General features: G+C 36.8%; 1 protein-coding gene across 1 annotated transcript in view; it reads left to right on the forward strand.

The window, feature by feature from the left end:
• The window catches only part of ITPR2 (inositol 1,4,5-trisphosphate receptor, type 2), a 494,095-nt gene that overhangs the window by 151,673 nt on the left and 329,527 nt on the right, over positions 1–12,895 (forward strand). Inside the window, exons 14-18 of the mRNA XM_011946983.1 lie at positions 3,747–3,888; positions 5,947–6,108; positions 10,604–10,776; positions 11,742–11,861; positions 11,980–12,165. Coding sequence (XP_011802373.1) covers positions 3,747–3,888; positions 5,947–6,108; positions 10,604–10,776; positions 11,742–11,861; positions 11,980–12,165 — 783 coding nt within the window. The remainder of the gene's footprint in view (positions 1–3,746; positions 3,889–5,946; positions 6,109–10,603; positions 10,777–11,741; positions 11,862–11,979; positions 12,166–12,895) is intronic.

The raw sequence follows: 12,895 nt of genomic DNA on the forward strand, positions 1-12,895 counted from the left end.
TTTTTGGTAGAGATGGGGTTCCACCATGTTGGCCAGGCTCGTCTCAAACTCCTGACCTCAGGTAATCTGCCCGCCTCCGCCTCCCAAAGTGCTGAGATTACAGGTGTGAGCCACCGGGCCCTTGCTTTACTCTTAAGTGATACTTTATATATGAGATGTCAGATTGATTATTACTTTCTATCAGTATTTTAAAGCTATAACTTAATTACTTTCTAGCATATCTTGTTGCTGTTAAGAAATCTGTCAATAGACTTGTTATTCTTTATTGGTAATTTTTCTTGACTTGGTAATTTTATATATTATTTTTCTTTGCTTTTGATGTCTTAAGATTTCACCATGATGTGTTTACAAAGGAGTTTTATTTTTGTTTTTTCTCATTTGACACTTAAGGTATACTTTAAATCTGAATACTTATTTCTTCCTTCAATTCTTGGAAATTTTCAGCCATTTTCCTGCAAATATTGCTTCTTTGTCTTTTTCTTCCTTTCTGTCTTTTGAAACTTTTATGAGATATATGTTGGATTGTCTTAATTCATCTTTTTTCTCTCTTAACTTCCCTTTTAGTATTTGCCTTTTAATATTTCTCTGTGCTATTATCTGGATCGATTTTTGATACTGCCTGAGTAGCTGGTACAACAGGAGCATGCCACCTCAACCTACTAATTTTTTAATTGTTTTGTGCAAACAGGGTTTCACTCTGTTGCCCTGGCTGATTTTGAACTCGGGCTCAAGCAATCCTCCTGCCTCAACCTCCCAAAATGCCAGGATTACAGGCATGAGTCGCTGTGCTCAGCATATAATTTTTATCTCTCAGATTTTTTTTTTGTATATCCACCTATTTTTCATTTATATTGGCCCTTTTAAAATATGTTGTCTTTTTAATATATTGCTTTCTTTATCTCTTTGAAGACTGAATACACACTCATTTAAAACTTATTTTGATACACACTCATTTAAAACTTATTTTGATACACACTCATTTAAAACTTATTTTGAAACTGTTTTGTTACTTGGATTTTGTTGGTGGTGGAGTAGCCTCCTGATGCTTTAGTATGGTGGCTATCTTCCTCAATGTCAGCTTTCCTTATGTGCTTTGGACTTTTACTATGTGTGGTTTTCTTAGGTGGGAGATTTTTGTTTTTCCTTTCTCTACATTCACTTGTCTTCTCTGTCAGTTTTATGCTGGCTTCTACCTGGCTTTCCTCAACTAGACCAGAGCCAGATCTGATATCGAGAGCTGAGAGTCCATGTTCTCCGGTAATATGATACTTTAATCATGGAGCTAGCTGGTGGCTGGGTCCAGCCCTATCCATGTGCATCCATTGTTTCCTCCTATCACTGCACAGCCAAAGCCTGAATAAGGGCCACTGAATTTTAAGTTTTCTTTAAGAGGTTAGAGAAGCCATATATTCGTCTCTGCTTCATATGTTTAGTTTATTTCCCTACCATGTGTTTTTTGTCCCTCTTACCTTGCAAGAGTTGAACATCATCCCTGTTCCTCATTGTTTTTCTTATTTTGTTCGTTTTCCATAAAGCTTAAAAAGCAAACTAGTAAGATTGCATGAGTTAGTAGGAGCTCACCACTGCCAAGTATAGAATCAGAGTTTGAGCTAAATTGAAAACAAACCAGCTCTTTGTTTTGCCACAAAAGGGATGCTTGAAGCGCAAGGTCAAAAAAAAGGTTTCAACAGTTTCAGAGGCCAAAAGAGAAGGTTGCTCTTCCTGGCTTCCATGGCCTTGTCATGAAGAGGTAGGCTTTACATATAGGGTTGACGTATCATGATTTGCAATCAAGACTGTTAATATTCGTCATGATCATTCCATTAACCATCTCCAATTTTCAGGGCATTTGAATGACTTTGAAACAGAATGATCTGTAGTTGCTCACAAAATTTTACTTTCTTAGATATCTAAATATTTGATTACAGTTATTGAAACAGCAAGAGAAAAGGAATCTTAATAATTTAAAAAAGAAAATACAAATATTTATGCCCAAATTGGACTTGCATTAGGCATGTAGAAACTGAAGCTCAATTTTTTTTCATTGTGCTGAAGTAACCTCAGCTCCAAATTTGTTTTGTTTTGTTTTAAGAGCAACAGAATTATCTGGAGGACACTAAATCACAATTTCAAAAGAAATTCACACCACATTTGGATGCACATGAAACACGTTTTACGTTTCTGTGGCTGCCTTCAGAGATTCAATGTAACTATGTCTGTGAATTCTGTCAGACACCATTTTCCAAAAGAAACAGACTAGGTTAAAATTTAAAATAGGCATACCAAGAAAACATAGAATCCCAGGAATTTTGGAGGGAAGTTTATGATCCCTGGAAGTATACTGAAATTTCTCTGGGTGACTAAATGATAGATTCTGGGTGTGTCCACTAGGCTTCAGGAAGCACATTCCCTTTCAAGACATAAATCGGGAGATAAGATCAAGATGTTTTCCTACCAAAGGTATTGAAAGAGAATAAAAGAGATGTTTTCCAACTGAATACATTCTATACTTTCCTGGAATTGTTGAAGCTCTTAAAATGTAGTTTTCTTATGAATGTGTTCATGATTAGCATCATTGTATTCACTTGCTAACAACAGCAAATAAAGATGCTAACACTATATGCATAAAGCTAATTTAACTATTTATTGGTCAGCTTTTGTCTTATCCCCCCAAAATTATGTGTTTATTGAATAATTAAGTTGTACTTTACCACTAATACAATTTAAAAAATGCCTTGACCCTTCCAATACACATTCCTCCTCTGTTTACCCATTTTTGCAATAGCTTGAACCCTGCCCCTCCCTCAGTTGACTAACACAAATGGAAAATGACAAAGAGCAGGCGGAGGAAGGAGGAGGAAAACAGTGAAGAGAGGAAGGGCTTTCAAGACACTGCCTGTACTAAATGCCACTGAAGTTCAAGTAATAGTTGTAATAATAACCAAAATATAGATTTAAAAGTGAACATTGGTGTATGGTTTTAGAATTTTGTAATTTTGATAGGTCATTTAATACTTCCAGTATTTTGAGTGTCCGATTGTTTACTCTGTCTCTATTCACAGGTCATTTAAGTTTTTCCTATTCTGTACATTGGGTAAGTTGAAATGTGGGGAGGACTAGGAAATGTAGTTTGAGTTAACAGTAAAAAGATAAAGAAAAAGAATTGAAATTTAGGAATTTAGTATAGCTGTTTTCCCTTAAGCAGAAATATGCTGCTTTACTAGTCAGTTGTGGAAAGTCATCTGGTGGTGTCATCCTACCTACTCGTGTGTAGTTACGACTCACATGGCTTTATTTGATCACAGTCTGCAAACACTTGAGAACTGGAGGCACAAGTAGAGGCTGGAGATGCTGGAGAAGGAATTTTCTTTGTAAAGGTTTAGGTAGACAGTAACTGTCTTAGAGACTATTTTGTAAATTAAATACCTTTTTTGTTATAAAATACCTTTTTTGTTATAAAATACCTTGTTTTCAAGTGTTTCAGTTCCTATTACTTAATAAAAAGAAATTTCCATGGATTTGAGTTCCACTCCTGAAGAAAAAGTAAAAAAATCTATCTATCTGCCCATCTATCTATTTTCTTTCTATCTATCTATCTATCTATCTATCTATCTATCTATCTATCTATCTATCTATCTATCTATCTGTCTATTTATCTATACCGACCTACCTACCTATCATATATCTATACATTTTCCAAAATTAAGCACACCGTAAAGTAAAATTGCCTTTTCATTTTGTAATAGGTTTGTAACCAAATTATTGGAAGACCTCATCTTCTTTGTTGCTGATGTGCCTAATAATGGACAAGAAGTTCTGGATGTGGTTATCACTAAGCCAAACCGAGAGCGTCAAAAATTGATGAGGGAACAAAACATACTGGCGCAGGTGAATTTTTTCATGTACTAAATTTGTATATTTTATTTTCTGAATTACAGTATCAGGAAAGTACTTGTATTAGTTATCTATTACTATGAAGCAAATGATCCCAAAACTTAGTGGCTGAAAACAAGATATTTCCTATCTCACAGTTTCTGTGGAGTAGCGATCTAGGCGTGGCTTACATGGGCCAATCTTGCTCAGGGTCTCTCACCAGGCTACAGTCAAGGTGTTTGCTGGGGCTGCAGGCATCTCAAGGTTCAACTGAGAGAGGACTCACCTTCCAGTCCTCTCACATGGGCGTCTCTCAGGAGTGCCTCAAGACAAGGCAGCTTGCTTTCCTTAGAACTGAGGGATCCAAGAGAAAACTAGAGAGGACGCTCACATGGAAGCTACCATCTTTGTATAACCTAATCTTAGAAGTAACATCAGTTCTACTGTGTTCTATTAGTTAGAAATGAGTTAATAAATCTAACCCATAGTTAAGGAGAGAGGATTCTATGAGGCTGTGAATATCAGGAGGCAGGAATATCAGAGACCATCATAGAGACAGCCTACCATGGACCTCCAAAAACCCTGTATAGTCAGATTATCTCCAGAAAATATGCTGGAAAAATTCCTAGGTAGAATTTCCAGGTGAACTTGGAAAGTACGATCTCCATCTGCTTCTTTCCTTCTCTTCCCTAGGAAAGTAGGGCAGTCTGTTCATCAGCTTACAAGTACTCTGTACAATATTCTAGTTTTTTTTCCCTGAAAGTACAGAACTGGTCATATATTACATCTTCTTGAAGTTGTTTCTAACACATCAAATTGATTCACTTCCTAATGATATGCACATATGGACATGCCTATATTTATGTATTATTTTTATTCTATTAATTGCTATTTAAATTAATGAGTTTCTTCATTAATGAAGTACAGACTCAAAGAAGATACTTAAAACATAAAAATCATGCTCTTGATACACATATTCTTATTGATTTGGGAAAGGCAAATAGTAGACATAATATTAGTTTTTATATGTAGCTGATTGTCTGAAAATACAAAATCAACTTTTTTCTCAAATAAAATAAAGGTTGCAAATCTAATAGGACTTTTTTCAAGTAATTATTATATAAAAACATTTGATTTCAAATAATTTTAGGACCTTGGATGATTTATTAATAATATCAGAACCAACGTATGTCAAATATTTTATTTTTATATGATAAATATAAAATTAAAGGCTCAGTGAATACAAAATTATTAAAGAAACTTTACTTCATATCATATTTCATGAATTCCAAAGAATCATTCCTTTCTATTTTGCTTTCATGTATTAATGCACATGCCCTTGACTCTGCTCTTTCATAGACAGTTTCCTCATTCTAGCAGCTCATCTCCAGGTGATCCCTCCTGCTGTCTTGCTGCCGAAAAGAGTTATATTCCTCAGTGCTTTTTAAATGCTTCCTAACTGCTAACCCTCTTACAAGAATCTGGCTTCCTGGGTGCCACCAGCTGCCCGTGTGGCTCCTAATTTGTCACATTTGAATGCTGATACGTTCATCGATTTGGCCACATCTTTGTGTACAAACAGCAATAAATTAACTCTTTTATAAAGTAGTTTAGAAGCAATGTTTGGAAGTCATTTTCTGATGTCAGTTTTAATGAAAAGTGAATGTTTTCTTTATATTATTTTGATTTTGAAAGGTTCTAGAAAATAATAGAAGAAACTATAGAGCCCCTAGAAATCAAGCTACATTTTAGTTCATCTGAATATATTCATGTAACTTGGTGAAATTAAACATCTTCATATTTCTTATTTTATAAAATATGAGTTCTAAACAAAATTAAGCATTTTATTTAAAGAATGTTTTTGTCACTCAATGTAGGGGATCCTTTTAGCAGTGCTTTTCTGATCCTTGATATGTTGGTCCTGTAAAGTAAATCCTCTTTGTTTTTCCCCTTTACACTAACAATACTCAAATGTATGTAAGTGTTTTTTGAATCAGTGTTCTTATTTGTTTAAAAAAAAAGTTGCAAAACGTTTTATTCATCAGAATAGGTGGCTGTTTTTATGCCTGATAGATATTTGGAATTCTTAAAGCACCCTTTAAAGAGAAAGCAGGAGAAGGCTCAATGCTGCGACTTGAAGATCTGGGGGATCAAAGATATGCACCCTACAAGTACATGCTGCGGCTCTGTTACCGTGTCCTGAGACACTCTCAGCAGGATTACCGGAAAAATCAGGTCAGAGAGTAGCCCCCATTGTAAACTGTTTCATATTTAAAGTATGGGCAAGGTTCTTTGGTTATAATTCTACAGCATAGAAAATATGAATGGGAAATTTCACTTAGAAATTTTGTGTTGGGCAATACATAAAAATGATTTGTAAGTATTTTTGAATTGTATTGACCATGGCTTTATTCTTCCATATGAAATTAGAATCACTGGGGGAGGATGTCCTGAGTACTAATATGTGCCTGTTATTGGCTCCTGGTGACTAGGACATCCTGGATCTATTATGTAAGGAGGAATGGAACACTTTTGGCTTGAGGAACATGTGAGGTACAGCATCACTGTGTATGGACCAAAGAGGTTATAATTTAGTGGAAAAGATATGATGGGAGACAAAGAAAAGACACAGAGAAAAAACAGAGTTATGGGAATTCACAAGAGAGAGAGCCCAGTGGTGGCTTTGGGAACCAAGGAAGGATTCTTGGAGAAGGAAGCCTTTGGGTAGGATGAGAATCATTTTCATAAATTGTACGGGAAGAGGTATTTCTGAAGAGAGATCTATGAAATGAGAATGATAGATGCTAGAAAGGGCATGTTTACCCTAAGATATTTGCAACTTCTGAGGTCAGGGAACCCAGGTGGATCTAGGGGTACAGCTCACAGTTACCAGTTGCAAGTGAAATTTCTCTTAAGTCTCATTTTTATCTTAAAAATACAAGCCAGGTGTTGTGGCTCAAGCCTGTAATCCCAACACTTTAGGAGGCCAAGGTGGGGGAATTACTCGAGGCCAGGAGTTCTAGACCAGCCTAGGCAATATAGCGAGGTCCCCATCTCTACAAAAACGAAAAGTAGCTGGGTATGGTGGTGTGTGCCTGTAGTCCCAGCTACTAAGGGGGCTAAGGCTGGAGGATAGCTTCAGCCTCAGAGTTTGAGGCTGTAGTGAGTTACAATCACACTAGTACACTCCAGCCTGAGTAACAGACCCTGCCTCATACAAAACAAAGCAATCACAAGCTTAATCTTTTGCAATATGTTCAGTAATGTAAATGTCTAATATCGAATTGCATAAAACTCATCATTGTTTGATAAATTAGTGTTTCTCTTAATCCATTTGAGGACAGAGTGCATCACTGTAAGTTTCATTGATGAGTTTGGTCCATGAAGAAGGATGGTGTGGGAGAGGGCTGGAAGGGCAGGGCGGGCTAAGCCACTAGGGCCTAGGATGTCAATCCTAGAAGGTGGAGGTTGTTTGGGAAGAGTTAGTAGTATTTATTGTGTACTTACTTTGTACCAGGCTCAGTTCTACATACGTGTCACGAATTAATGCAGTAACACTGAATTAAGATGAAGGACAGAGGCACAGAAGGGTTAAGTAACTTGTCCAAGGTGATAGTTTAAGAATGGAGCCAGTATGCAAACCCAGGCTCTGAATCATCGCACTGTTGCACCTTGGTAGTCTGAACATTTTTGGGGAAGAAAAAAAGATTTGTTTTAAGAAGACTGTGTTAAAATATTTTGGCTTCATAATTGTGTTTGAAGAGTAAGAAAGGTCTGAAAAGAGTATGTAAAAATATTAACTAGAAGATAAATAATATGGCAAGGAATAGGAGTTAGAGCAAGGGGACGATATAAACAAATCCTTAAATATTGTCTAATATAATCCTAGTTATAAACACCCTTCTTGCTGGTCCAAATGCTGTCACTAGAATTATTTTTCCCAACTTCATTGGGTTCCTTTAAGATGGCAAGATGAAGTAGATAGCATTGTTCGTATGATTTTGGAAGAAGAATTAAGTACCAGAACATTAAATGGCCTTCCTTCAAGCACTCAGAGGCAGTGATGGGGCATGCTCCTAGTATCAGACCCTGAGTTCTTAGTGGAGATCTGGAGTGGGGAAGGAGAATGAGAGGCTGCTCAATGTTTTCTCCTTGCTCTCAGTTTTCTTCTTGGGTTTGGCGAAATACTCTTGTGAGACAGGTCACCACTTCACCCTTACGAGCAATGCTGTGTTACAGAGATTGACATTAACAGGAAAAAAAAAAAAAAACCCGACAGGTCTAACGAGGTTACCCAGGGCCCTCAGGCCCATCATCAGGTCCCGTGACGTGCACCCTCCTTGATGGCTCAGTCTTTGGAAGGGTGCTTAGGGCCTCTTCCCTTTTTTGCAGCCCGGTTCTTCAGGATGGCGGGGAGCCAGATCACTTTGGATTTGGTTATTTCGCTAGTCACTAGTAGGTTCCCTGGGCAGCATGTCTTAACTGGTGTCAGTTCTGTCTCTCAAGGTCTGGCACACATGGTTCTTTCTCACTCCCCTCTCAGTCTTGGCCAAGGATCAGTGTGTACATACACCCCCCCCGACACGTGTGTGCACACCTCCCCCCCGACACACATACCCCTACCTAGTCATATTACTCCTTTCAGGTACATGTTTATGCACTTCAGGGACCTGCTTTCTGGGTTTCTTTGGAGCATAGAGATAGAGCATAGATGATAAAGGAATAAAGAATCCCTAGCATTTGTTAAGGGTTATGTTTTATTTTTCTTCCCTTTCTATTGTGTGTTCTAATTGAATCTCAGTAATAGCTGAGAAATACTTTTCTCATTTGTATTGAATTAAGAATGCTTTGTAGAAAGCATAAAACAGCTTTCTGATGTTTTTAGAACATGATTTTAAAATGTTCTGTATTATTATGTAGTATATATTATGTAGTATTATAGCTATAATTTATTTTTTCTTTATCTTCACCTATGTTATAGTCCTAATAGGAAGTTCATTTGTGACTTAACACTAACCCATGTATTTAATATCAAATCTCTATTTATTACTATTTATAAAATTTGATACCACCTCTAATTTAATTTAGTTATTAACATCTTTGGATGTTTGCCTTATACCAGTGTATGATTACAATAGGCATGAAAGTGTATAAAGCAATATGTATCCTTAAAATGATATACTAACAGAACACATTTACTTTACCTAACTGGCTACCCAATACACAAAGCCATCATTCTGAAAGGCCACAAAAATGCTGCTTAGCATATAATTAGATTTGTGCAATCAATATCATTTTCAAGGAATAGGTACATTCCAGTAAATTTTACCTTAAGGCAAAATCACTTTCTAATCGATAAATTCTCTTATAGAAACAAAGACACATTTCCAGGGAGAATCCCAAGGAATCAAAGTAAGAACCTTTCATGGTAGAAAGGGGTGAAGCTCACCAGTTCCATGGCAGTGTGAGATGTGCTGCTTGTAGACAGAACATGGGAGATGAATAATAGTGGTTTGGGATACAGGAAAATTGGTGTAATGAATAAGGAGTAGATCAAACAATAACATGATTGAACCTCCCCAGTGGCTTTCTCTTACTTTTAGAATAACCTCTTTGCTCTTTACCGTGGCTCACGAGGATTCTTTTGACCTACCTCTCCAACTTCAACTTTGCTTTCTGCCGCTTACCGCTGCCTAGCTACAGTGGCCACCTTCTGCTGATAGAACACAAGCTCGGTTCTGCTTGACCACAGGGCCTTTGCACTGGCTGCTCCCACTGCCCAGATGGCTTCCCTCTAGGTCTTCCAGAGGCTGCCTCGTTCTCTTCATTCCCACCCTAGCTCACATGTCACTTCTTCAGCATCCACCCTATCTAACGTTGACACCTTTCTCCATTCCTCTGTTTGTTTCGTTTCACTTGTCAACATGGAATGGAATATAGTAGGCCTTCAAGAAACATTTATTGGGTGAATGGATCTAATCAATAAAATGATTAATCACATTGCCCTGCTTGGTAGCTTTTTAAAGATAAAAATTATATGATGGGGGGAGGGGGGAGGGATAGCATTAGGAGATATACCTAATGTAAATGACAAGTTAATGGGTGCAGCACACCAACATGGCACATGTATACATAAACCTGCACGTTGTGCACATGTACTCTAGAACTTAAAGTACAATAAAAAAATTATATGACATTTTACCATTATTTTAAAGAAAAGATCTTGCAGATCATTCTAGCCTATTCACGAAAAAGGAATCAACCCAAGTCCGTCTGGGATCTTCAAGTAACAACCCAGATCTGATGTCTCATGAGTGAAATATCAGGCAGTCATTTTCTTTTCTATAATTATGCCCAAATCATTGGCTGTGACTTTAAGTAAGAGATTGAAGAAAAGTATCTGTTAGACTGATGAAATCCAAAGTTATTGTGTCATAAAAACTTCTTTTAATTAGATTTATTTTTTCCACTTAGACTGTAAATACCTCTATTGATAATTATTTCTAGGTGTATAACTTTTTGGTAGAAGTTCAATAATGTATATGCCAGTATGTTTTCATGTCTTTCCTCAAAAAGTTCTATTTATTGAAAAATTTACTTGCTTTTCTTTTGAGAAAATTTTTAGTGAACTTTCTGTTATGAATAAATTAATCAGTGTTGTTGACCCTAATAGAACGTGTTATTTGTAAACTGTTTGGCAGTGTATTCTGACAGCCTTTCTTCTTTGCAGGAATATATTGCTAAGAATTTCTGTGTCATGCAGTCCCAGATTGGCTATGATATTTTGGCAGAAGATACTATCACAGCTTTGTTGCACAACAACAGAAAACTACTAGAGAAACATATCACAGCAAAAGAAATAGAAACATTTGTCAGTTTACTCAGGAGAAATCGGGAGCCAAGGTTTGAAATGATTCATGCGGTATTCCTTTCTAGTGGAGACTGTGGCTTTATGTTTTATTTTTAGAACTTTTAAAAGTTAGAATTCTTTCATATCACTAACTTTTATGGACAAACTATGTTGGGCTTGTTGCTATAATAATTGTATATAACAAAGAGTTACTACCTCGTAAGAGATCAAAGCCCTTTATAGACATACTTAAGTATGATTGATTTTCACTCTGAATCCTCATGATTTTATAGACCTTTATGGTTTCTCAAAATACATTCATATTGTTTAGATCCTTGCACACTTGTGTGAGATGCACTGGTTATATATTATTACCCCCATTTTAGAGATGAGAAAATAGAAGCCTAGCGAGCAACTTGCCCAAGCGTACCCTAATAGGAATAGAATGCAAAGTAAATCAAGGGTTTCTCATTCCACATCAGGTTCTTTTTCTGTTGTACCATGCTGCCTTATCTTGAAGAAATGAGTGCAGAAAAGTCAAGCCAATTGGCAGTGTTTCCTTAGCTAATTAGTACAGCAAATAAATGCTAGAAGGTAGAAATGGGCGTCTGACTTGACCAGGTCATAGTAATTTTCATTAGGCGTGTGTTCTATTTCTGTTTTATTCAGTACAGCATCAGCTTTGATCTGCTTTTGGTTTGATATTCAGCTCTGGGGAGACTCACTTTAGGGGAGATGAATGATTTTCTAAGTATAAGTCACGGTGCTGTGGGAGGAATGTCATAAAATAAATAGAAGCAAACACATCGTTTTTGAAACAAGGCTTGTATTAAATAAAAAAATTATATGTTTAATTTGTTTCTAATGATGCAGTAAACAACACATTAGACAAATGTGTGGAAATAGTATTAAAACATATAATAAGTTTATTTTATTATATTCCAAATTATGTCTTTATTCTGATGCTTTTATAAAATGCTTTGTCTTCGTATTCCATTTAATTTTTTTCTCTTGCCAGGTTTTTGGATTATTTGTCAGATCTGTGTGTGTCTAATACCACTGCTATTCCTGTAACTCAAGAACTCATCTGTAAATTTATGTTGAGTCCAGGCAATGCAGACATTCTCATTCAAACTAAGTAAGCCCAGATAATGGATGCATCTTTTTCCTGTTGATTATTTGTAAACATTATAGTTCTTTCTCATATTTACAAGTGTACTTTTTAGTAGATTTTTGTATGTGCTATTTATTTGAAGGGTGGTCTCAATGCAAGCAGACAACCCCATGGAGAGCTCCATCCTTTCAGATGACATTGATGATGAAGAAGTTTGGCTCTATTGGATTGACAGCAACAGGGAACCTCATGGCAAAGCTATCAGGCACCTTGCTCAAGAGGCAAAAGAAGGCACCAAAGCTGACTTAGAAGTTCTTACCTATTACAGGTTAAGTATTGTAGACAATCTTACAATAATTCTCAATCTCACGTATTAAATGAGAACTGCTTCTCTGTAGCCACTAGAAGTTAGGCATCTATGAAGAGGCAATTTTAAAAGTCATGTCAGAACTAGGGTAGCTGAAATATTTAGTATTATTTAAAATATTCAAAATACAAATTAACATGTCTATTTTCTGCATACACCACTTGTAATTTCCTGGTTTTTCACCAGCTTGGAATTGTTGTGCAGCCAAAGGCTTTGTCCTCGTATTGAGTAGAGTGGAGGCAGATGAGGGACATGTTAGGACCTAGGTGATGGAGTCGAGAGGGATATAGACATGGGGCTAAGGAAATTGATCTGGCTACAAGGGTAGCCAGTAGTTTAGTAGAGAGTGGATTATGAATATGTGGTGACCTAGGGCCTAAGAGAAACTGGTGCCTGTAGTTATGAAAGTTCAGCACTGGAATATGGCAGCGGAAGTACTGAAGGCAGTTCCTGGTGGTCAGCATATTGGGAGCAAGAACCTAGCTGGCGTCTTTGAGTTGCAGGGATAGAAACCCAAGGCAGAAGCCTTGGGGCCAACTTGGGCCCAAATGGCAAGAATCAGACAAAGACAGATGACGCGTTGTGTTCCCTGGTTTCTACAGCTATAGCAACCAAATCAAAGGCTGGTTCTTAATCTCAAAACTGGGCTGATAAGCCAACTGCACTCATGCCATTTGGACTGATCATTTTT

This window comes from Colobus angolensis, unplaced genomic scaffold (genome assembly GCF_000951035.1).
Source record: "Colobus angolensis palliatus isolate OR3802 unplaced genomic scaffold, Cang.pa_1.0 Scaffold256, whole genome shotgun sequence".
NCBI classification, from domain to species: domain Eukaryota; kingdom Metazoa; phylum Chordata; class Mammalia; order Primates; family Cercopithecidae; genus Colobus; species Colobus angolensis.